The sequence below is a fragment of the Leucoraja erinacea genome, unplaced genomic scaffold, assembly GCF_028641065.1.
Source record: "Leucoraja erinacea ecotype New England unplaced genomic scaffold, Leri_hhj_1 Leri_254S, whole genome shotgun sequence".
NCBI classification, from domain to species: domain Eukaryota; kingdom Metazoa; phylum Chordata; class Chondrichthyes; order Rajiformes; family Rajidae; genus Leucoraja; species Leucoraja erinaceus.
Genome location: NW_026576155.1, coordinates 164,815 through 174,119, shown reverse-complemented (window position 1 = coordinate 174,119; position 9,305 = coordinate 164,815). Strand labels below are relative to the sequence as shown.

General features: G+C 48.7%; 1 protein-coding gene across 1 annotated transcript in view; it reads left to right on the top strand.

The window, feature by feature from the left end:
• Positions 1-2,631: 2,631 nt before the first annotated feature.
• The window catches only part of LOC129693308 (nephrocystin-3-like), a gene marked incomplete at its 5' end in the record, with an annotated part of 48,812 nt that continues 42,138 nt past the window's right edge, over positions 2,632-9,305 (top strand). Inside the window, 2 exons of the mRNA XM_055630156.1 lie at positions 2,632-2,811; positions 7,953-8,056. Coding sequence (XP_055486131.1) covers positions 2,632-2,811; positions 7,953-8,056 — 284 coding nt within the window. The remainder of the gene's footprint in view (positions 2,812-7,952; positions 8,057-9,305) is intronic.

Below are 9,305 nucleotides of genomic sequence, written 5' to 3'. Positions count from 1 at the left end.
AGACCACACTGGCCAACAACTGTCCCATCTACACTGTCCTACCTGCCTCCTATGGCCCAATCCTCTAAAAGTTACTATCCATGTACCTGTCAATATTATGATAGTCCCTGCGTCAATTATTAATGTTTGATGGTGTCATTCTTAACTGTCACTTATGTCATGTTGTCACTTGTGGGTGGAGCACCAAGGCCAAATTCCTTGTATGTGAAAACTTGGCTAATAAATTTATTCATTCATTCATTCATCAAATAGAGAGAGAGTTCAAGAGAGAAGTTTATTGTCATGTGTCCCTGATAGGACAATGAAATTCTTGCTTTGCTTCAGCACAACAGAACATAGTAGGCATTGACTACAAAACAGATCAGTGTGTCCATATACCATGATATAAATATATACACACATGAATAAATACACAGATAAAGTTCAAATAAACAGATTATGGGCTATTAATGTTCAGAGTTTTGTCCAAGCCGAGTTTAATAGCCTGAAGGCTGTGGGGAAGCAGCTATTCCTGAACCTGGTCGTTGCAGTCTTCAGGCTCCTGTACCTTCTAACTGAAGGTAGTGGGGAGATGAGTGAGTGGCCAGGATGGTGTGGGTCCTTGATGATGCTGCCAGCCTTTTTGAGGCAGCGACTGTGATAGATCCCCTCGATGGAAGGGAGGTCAGAGCCGATGATGGACTGGGCAGTGTTTACTACTTTTTGTAGTCTTTTTCGCTCCAAGGGGCTCAAGTTTCCGAACCAAGCCACGATGCAACCGGTCAGCATGCTCTCTACTGTGCACCTGTAGAAGTTAGAGAGAGTCCTCCTTGACATCCCGACTCTCTGTAATCTTCTCAGGAAGTAGAGGCGCTGATGTGCTTTCTTTATGATTACATCAGTGTTCTCGGGACATCCTCCAGCCAGTTCCATACACCCATCACACTTTCTCAAAAAGGGTTACCCCTCAGGTTTCCTCTTAAATCTTTCCCCCCCCTGACCTTCAACCTCTGTCCTCTGATTCTCGATTCATCCTACTCTGAGCATAATACTGTGCATTTAACTGACCGATTCCTCTTATGATTTTGTACACCACTGTAAGGTCACCCATCATCCTCCTGCGCTTCGAGGAATAAATCCTAGCCCAGCCCTGGTGTGGTAAGAATAAGGAGTAAGCCATTTAGAATGGAGACGAGGAGCCACTTTTTTCTCACAGAGAGTGGTGAGTCTGTGGAATTCTCTGCCTGAGAGGGCGGTGGTGGCAGGTTCTCTGGATGCTTTCAAGAGAGAGCAAGATAGGGCTCTTAAAGATAGTGGAGTCAGGGGATATGGGGAGAAGGCAGGAACGGGGTACTGATTGGGGATGATCAGCCATGATCACATTGAATTGGCAGTGTGGGCTCGAAGGGCCGTATGGCCTACTCCTGCACCTATTGTCTATTGTCTATTGTCACTCCAAAGACCTGCAGGTTTGTAGGTTAATTGGCATGGCATAAATGTAAATTGTCCCGAGTGTGCGTAGGGTAGTGTTAATGTGCAGGGATTGCTGGACAGTGTGGACTAGGTGAGCTGAAGGGCCTGTTTCTAGGCTGAATCTTTAAATTAAACTGCAATATGACCTCCTAACTTCTATACTCGATACACTAACTGATGAAGGCCATGTTTCAGAAGCCTTCTTAACCAACCTGAAAGTGTGATGCCACTTTCAATGAACTATTTACCAGCTCTCCTAGATCCCTCTGCTCTGCACTACCCAGAGCCCTACTATTCTCTGTATAGGTCCTGCCCTAGTTAGACTTCCCAAAATGCAATGCCTCACACTTCTCTGTACTAAATTCCATCAACCATTCCTCAGCCCACCTGGCCAATCGATCCAGATCCTGCTGCAATCTTTCACAGCCATCTTCACTCTTTGTAAATGTCACCTACTTAATATCATCCAGCAAAAAAAACTTGCTAATCTTGCCCTGTATGTTCTCATCCGAATCATTGATGTAGATGACAAACAGTAACGGGCCCAGCACCAAACCCTGAGGCACACCACTAGTCACAGGCCTCCAGTCCGAGAAGCAATGTTCCACCATCACCCACTGCTTCCTTCCATGGAGTTAATTTGCTGTCCATTCAGCTTTCTCTCCTTGGATCCCATGCGATGTAACCTAGAGCAGCCCACCATGCGGAACGTCTTGAATCTTGAATCTTGAATCTTACTGAAGTCCATGTACACATCATCTACAGCTCTGCCCTCATCAACCTTTTTGGTCACACCCTCAAGAATCTCAATCAGATTTGTGAGACATGACCTCCCACATACAAAACCATGCTGACTATCCCTAATCAGCCCTTGTCTATTTAAGTGCATGTATAATCATTTTGATGTCATGATATCAAGCACCAGTTAAAAAACCTTTGGTGTGTATGAAGGAACTGCAGATGCTGGTTTGAACTGAAGATAGACACAAAAATGTTGGAGTAGCTCAGCGGGGCAGTCAGCATCTCCGGAGAGAAGGAATGGGTGACGTTTCTGGTCTAGACCCTTCTTCAGCCTGAAGAAACGTCACCCATTCCTTCTCTCCAGCGATGCTTGCCTGCCTGCCCCGCTGAGCTACTCCAGCTTTTTTGTGTCTTAAAACCTTTTGATCTTTGGTTCAGGAATTGCTGGGCTGGGAAAGCGCAAACCTTGAAAACAAGGATTCCGGATTGAAGGATGATTCCACGAACTGGGAAGAGGAGGACTTTGGAGATACCATCTGGGATATGCACGAAGAGCAGGGGCAGTTGGAAGCGTTTCAAGCTGCTTGTGGGAACACCTCCGAATTGGGATTTGACAAGGTACATCTTCACTTACACTTATATTACTAGACTAAGTGGGACCAGTTGGGTCCCAGTCACACGGGAGAGGGAGGGGTGTGTGAGGGAGGGGGGGGGGGGGGGGGGGGGGGGGGGGGGGGGGGGTGGGGGAGGGGGGTTGTGTGGGGGGAGGGGGGTGTGTGGGAAGGGCGGGTGTGGGGGAGGGGTTGTGTGGGGGAGGGGTTGTGTGGTGTGAGTGGGGTGTGGGGGAGGGGGGCTATGGGGGGAGGGGTTGTGTGGGGCGAGTGGTGTGGGGGGGATGGTTGTGGGGGTGTGGGGTGAGGGGGGGGTGGGAGAGACTGGGCGTGGGGTGGGGTGGGGCGGTGTGGCGTGAGGGGGTTGTGGGGTGGGAGTGTGTGGGGGAGGGACGGTTGTGGGGCGGGGGTTTGGGGGGTGGTCGAGCAGTGGAGAACGGTGAGTCAGGTGGACAAAAAATCCTAGCGATATAGGGCACACCGGAAGAGGACAAGATGAGGGTTTTAGTAATAGTATAGATAGATAGTCTATATATATATATATATATAGAGTGTAGGTGATAGTCCAGGGCCGCACTGTGGTTGGTGAGAGGGCAGTTCATTTACCTAATGACAGCTGGTAAGAAAAATGACAATTTTACCATACATCATAAAAAACCAGAAAATAGGTGCTGGGGTAGACCATTCAGCCCTTCAAGCCAGCACCGCCGCTCAATACACCTACTTTAGGCCAGGGTGACCCCTCTCACCCTGGCCACAAACACTTTGAATCACTTCCCTCTGGAAGGCGACTCCTGACTGTCAAAGCTGCCACAGCCAGACATAAAAACAGCTGTTTCCAACAAGCAGTTTCAATAACCAAAATGTCTGCAGGCTCCTTGTGCTCTGGTATTTTATTTCATTCTTCACATGTTTAAATTATAATGTTTTATTTTTAATTGTCTACTGTTTATCGTGTTGTTATCCTTGCGAGCAAAGCACTAAGGCAAATTCCTTGTACGTATACATACTTGACTAATAAAATGTATTCAATTCAATTCAATTCAATTTGATCATCGCTGATCATCCAAAATCAGTACCCGTTCCTGCTTTCTCCCCATATCCCTTGATTCCATTAGCCCTAAGAGCTAAATCTAACTCTCTTTTGAAAACAGCCATTAAATTGGCCTCCACTGCCTTCTGTGGCAGAGAATTCCACAGATTCACAACTCTCTCATCAGAATTATCATTAGATTTAGTAAATGTGTAGTTTATTGTCACGTGTACCGAGCTTCTCCGTCGATTGACACCTTGTCGTGATGGAGAAGCTTGTGTGGTCCTGAGATCCTGAGAGGTGGAGAGATGGCTCGAAGGGTCAAATGGCCTCCCTCCTGCACCTAGTGTCCATGTTTCTATGTTGAGCCGCTCGTGTGCACCATGAAGCACAAGAGTCCAGAGAGTCAAGTGATCAATTATAACAGGAATCGGTTGGGACGAAGGAATTCTCAAGGGCTTGTCCCACTTACGCGACCTTGGCTCACAAATTACGCGACCTCGTGGTCGTTTGAGGCGTACGGGCACCGTATGGCCGTGCGGGGCCGGTCCCACTTAAAAGCGCGGAGGGGTATGGAGTTGTGCGGGGGCTGGTCCCGACATCGCGTGGGGCTCCAAAATTCCTGACCGACATCTTCACACGCCAACGGCCTATCGGCCCGCATACGCACACGCACGCAGGCGCATTGCGGTCGTATGCAGCGTCTTGACATCGTAGGCAGTGTCTTGACGGCGTATGCCTAGCGCGTGGCGTCGTGTGATGACGTCACCGCCCAACGCCGTGCAACACCCAAATTCAGTCGGCCCGCCTCCTGCCCAGCTGATTTGTAGCAGCATGAGGGCTGCTGCTAATAGAAGTCTCTGTTGCTGTTGCAGCCATGCAGTCTGCATCTCTTCCATGATGATCATGGAATGGCAGCCAGCAACCCCCCTTTATATGCGTTAACGACGTCACGCGCAAACTTAGCGCGAACTTTGCACGACCTCCGGCTGGTTGCGCCAAACGCACGCAATCGCATGCAAGTGGGACATACCCTTCACTTGCAGCAGCATAACAGGCGTGCAAAATGCAATACACAAAAATAACATGTAAACAAGAAAAGCCAATCTTTAATAATCTTTCAAAACTCTTTAGATTCTGGAGTAGTTCCTGAAGATTGGCGGGTAGCAAACGTAACCCCACTTTTTAAGAAGGGAGGGAGAGAGAAAACGGGGAATTACAGACCAGTTAGTCTAACATCAGTAGTGGGGAAACTGCTAGAGTCAGTTATTAAAGATGGGATAGCAGCACATTTGGAAAGTGGTGAAATCATTGGACAAAGTCAGCATGGATTTACGAAAGGTAAATCATGTCTGACGAATCTTATAGAATTTTTCGCGGATGTAACTAGTAGCGTGGATAGGGGAGAACCAGTGGATGTGGTGTATCTGGACTTCCAGAAGGCTTTCGACAAGGTCCCACAGATGAGATTAGTATACAAACTTAAAGTACACGGCATTGGGGATTCAGTATTGATGTGGATAGAGAACTGGCTGGCAAACAGGAAGCAAAGAGTAGGTGTAAACGGGTCCTTTTCACAATGGCAGGCAGTGACTAGTGGGGTACCGCAAGGCTCAGTGCTGGGACCCCAGCTATTTACAATATATATTAATGATCCGGATGAGGGAATTGAAGGCAATATCTCCCAAGTTTGCGGATGACACTAAGCTGGGGGGCAGTGTTAGCTGTGAGGAGGATGCTAGGAGACTGCAAGGTGACTTGGTGACTTGCAGTATAATGTGGATAAATGTGAGGTTATCCATTTTTGTGGCAAAAACAGGAAAGCAGACTATTATCTAAATGGTGGCCGACTAGGAAAAGGGGAGATGCAGCGAGACCTGGGTGTCATGGTACACCAGTCATTTAAATTAGGCATGCAGGTGCAGCAGGCAGTGAAGAAAGCGAATGGTACGTTAGCTTTCATAGCAAAAGGAATTGAGTATAGGAGCAGGGAGGTTCTACTGCAGCTGTACAGGGTCTTGGTGAGACCACACCTGGAGTATTGCGTACAGTTTTGGTCTCCAAATCTGAGGAAGGACATTATTGCCATAGAGGGAGTGCAGAGAAGGTTTACCAGACTGATTCCTGGGATGTCAGGACTGTCTTATGAAGAAAGACTGGATAGACTTGGTTTATACTCTCTAGAATTTAGGAGATTGAGAGGGGATCTTATAGAAAATTACAAAATTCTTAAGGGGTTGGACAGGCTAGATGCAGGAAGATTGCTCCCGATGTTGGGGAAGTCCAGGACAAGGGGTCACAGCTTAAGGATAAAGGGGGAAATCCTTTAAAACCGAGATGAGAAGAACTTTTTTCACAGAGAGTGGTGAATCTCGGGAACTCTCTGCCACAGAGGGTAGTCGAGGCCAGTTCATTGGCTATATTTAAGAGGGAGTTAGATGTGGCCCTTGTGGCTAAGGGGATCAGGGGGTATGGAGAGAAGGCAGGTACGGGATACCGAGTTGGATGATCAGCCATGATCATATTGAATGGTGGTGCAGGCTCGAAGGGCAGAATGGCCTACTCCTGCACCTAATTTCTATGTTTCTATAAATGAATAACCCCAATACATCGATGTCCTTTGTGCAACCAAAGATGGTCTGTGGGTCATTGTTGGGGAGCAACGGTGGAGTTGCTGCCTCAATCTTGACTACGGGTGCTGTCTGTGTGGAAATGGCACCTTCTCCCCGTTGACCGGCGTGGGTTTTCTCCAGGTGCACTGGTTTTTCCTCCCACACTCCGAAGACGTGCAGGTTTGTAGGTTAATCAGCAAATTCGGTAAATTGTCCCTAGTGTCAAGTCAAGTCAAGTCAAGTTTATTCGTCACATACACATACGAGATGTGCAGTGAAATGAAAAGTGGCAATGCTCGCGGACTTTGTGCAAAAAAACAAACAAACAAACTACAAAACAGAATGGAACAGAATCACATATTCACATATTACATATTTGTGGGAGGAAAGAAAAAGGAAAAAAACAGCAATTTTAAAAAGACACCACACAACAGTAGAGTGGTACAGTAAAGTTAGTCCCTGGTGTGATAGGAGTTTACCATCCTGATGGCCTCTGGGAAGAAACTCCTTCTCATCCTCTCCGTTTTCACAGCATGGCAACGGAGGCGTTTGCCTGACCGTAGCAGTTGGAACAGTCCGTTGTTGGGGTGGAAGGGGTCTCCCATGATCTTGTTGGCTCTGGAGTTGCACCTTCTGATGTATAGTTCCTGCAGGGGGGTGGGGGGGGCGAGTGAAGTTCCCATAGTGCGTTCGGCCGAACGCACTACTCTCTGCAGAGCCTTCTTGTCCTGGGCAGAGCAGTTCCCAAACCAAATCGTGATATTTCCGGACAAGATGCTTTCCACAGCCGCTGGTTGGCCAAAGGGCTCGTTTCCACGCTACACATCTAAGCTAGTTGAGGGCAGTGTTGTGTGTGGTGTTCAAGACCCTGATGGTTGTTGGGACAAAGGTGTTCTTGGGTGTGGTGGTCACGGTTTGGAGACTACTGTGCCTATACTCATCCATTCATTCATCATCGATGAAAACATTAGCGACGCAGTGGCGCTAATTTCCGACGGGAACGGTGACGGAAGCACTGCACATCTCCGTCCTCCAGTTCCTGCGGACTTCCGCCGCTGGAAGTACAGGATTTTGGTGCATGCGTGTGCTTTATCATCACTCCTCACAACGCTATGTACAACTGTGATCGCAACTTCTACTGAAGTGTGGATGGCCGTTGGCTCGCTAGGAGCTCATCTGCCCTTTGACAGGTCTCGTTTTTGGTCCTGCTGGGGGTCCACAGCCCCATCCGCACCTGGTAAACCAGGTGGGGGAGACGGTTTAGTCGCCGACTATCCGACCATGGAGCAGGTAACACGGGATTACATGGTATCCGTGACAGGGGGAACTGACCTGACCTACCTATACGATAGGGGCCAAACGTAGGCTGGCCTGCATGGTTAGCATCTTGGTCGGCATGAATGAGTTGTGCCGAAGGGCCTGTTTCCCTGCTGTGTGACTCTATGCAGAAACGGACAGTTCTCGCGATGTGCTCTAACCTCTTACACCTGCCTCTGATTCTAGTATTACGAGCGGCTGAATGATCTGGTGTCTGCCCCTGCACCCATACCTCCACTGCTTGTGTCAGGAGGGCCAGGCTCGGGGAAATCCCTGCTGCTCTCCAAATGGTATGATGCTATTCACTTCTTTTGTATTACCTGATGTAGGAAGGAACTGCAGATGCCGGTTTAAACCGAGGACAGACACAAAAAGCTGGAGTAACTCAGCGAGACAGGCAGCATCTCTAGAGAGAAGGAATGGGTGACGTTTCAGGTCGAGACCCTTCTTCAGACTGACAATAGACAATAGACAATAGCTCCCTCTTCCCCCCTCTCCCATCGGGCAAATGGTATAGAAGTTTGAAAACGCACACCTCCAGATTAGGTCATAAGGTGATAGGAGCAGAATTAGGCAATTTGGCCCATCAAGTCCACTCCACCATTCAATCATGGCTGATATATCTCTCCCTCCTACACCATTCTCCTGTCTTCTCCCCATAACCCCTGACACCCATACTAATCAAGAATCTATCTATCTCTGCCTTAAAAATATCGATTGACTTAGACAATAGACAATAGGTGCAGGAGTAGGCCATTCGGCCCTTTGAGCCAGTACCTCCATTCTATATGATCATGGCTGATCATCCACAATCAGTATCCCGTTCCTGCTTTCTCCCCATATCAGGGCGTCCAACATTGGGTGTGAGGTGAGAGTGAGAAATTGCGAGGGATTGCACCAAACGAGTGGGGTGGGGGGGGGGGGGGGGGGTAGGGTGTGTCGTGGGGGAGTGTCCTCCCTCCCACGGTAGGAAGCTTTTGCATTTTTCAGTTTGAAATTGTGGAATCTGGTGCATTCTTTTAACTTACACTTGATGCAACATTTATGCTTCAAATTGGATTAGGTGTGAATACGGTTAGGTTTAATTACATTCCACAGTAGAGCCAGGCTCCGATCATCTCCAGAGCAATTGCACCCTTTCTACAGTGTCATAGTCTTATAGCATGCAAACAGGCCCTTCATCCGAACTTGTTCATGCAGATCAAGATGCCCCATCTAAACTAGTCCCATTTATCCGCATTTGGCCCAAATCCCTTTAAACCTTGTGTGTGTGCCAGTGTGTGTGTAAGGGTGTGTGTTAGCTTGTGTGTGTGAGTGTGGGGTCAGTGAAGCGGCGCCAATACCCGGAGTGAGCGGAGACTTGGCGATGTCCGGGGAGCATTTCCCTCTCTCCCCCCCCCACCCCCCTCCCCGGGAATGGGTCAGTGACCCGGGGGTCCAAGGGAGGTGAGGGACAGTGACCCGGGGGTTGGGCATCGGAGCGGCGCCTTAGCCCGAGATTCATCCCCGCGGCTCTGGAGGCGGCACCGACGCCCCCAC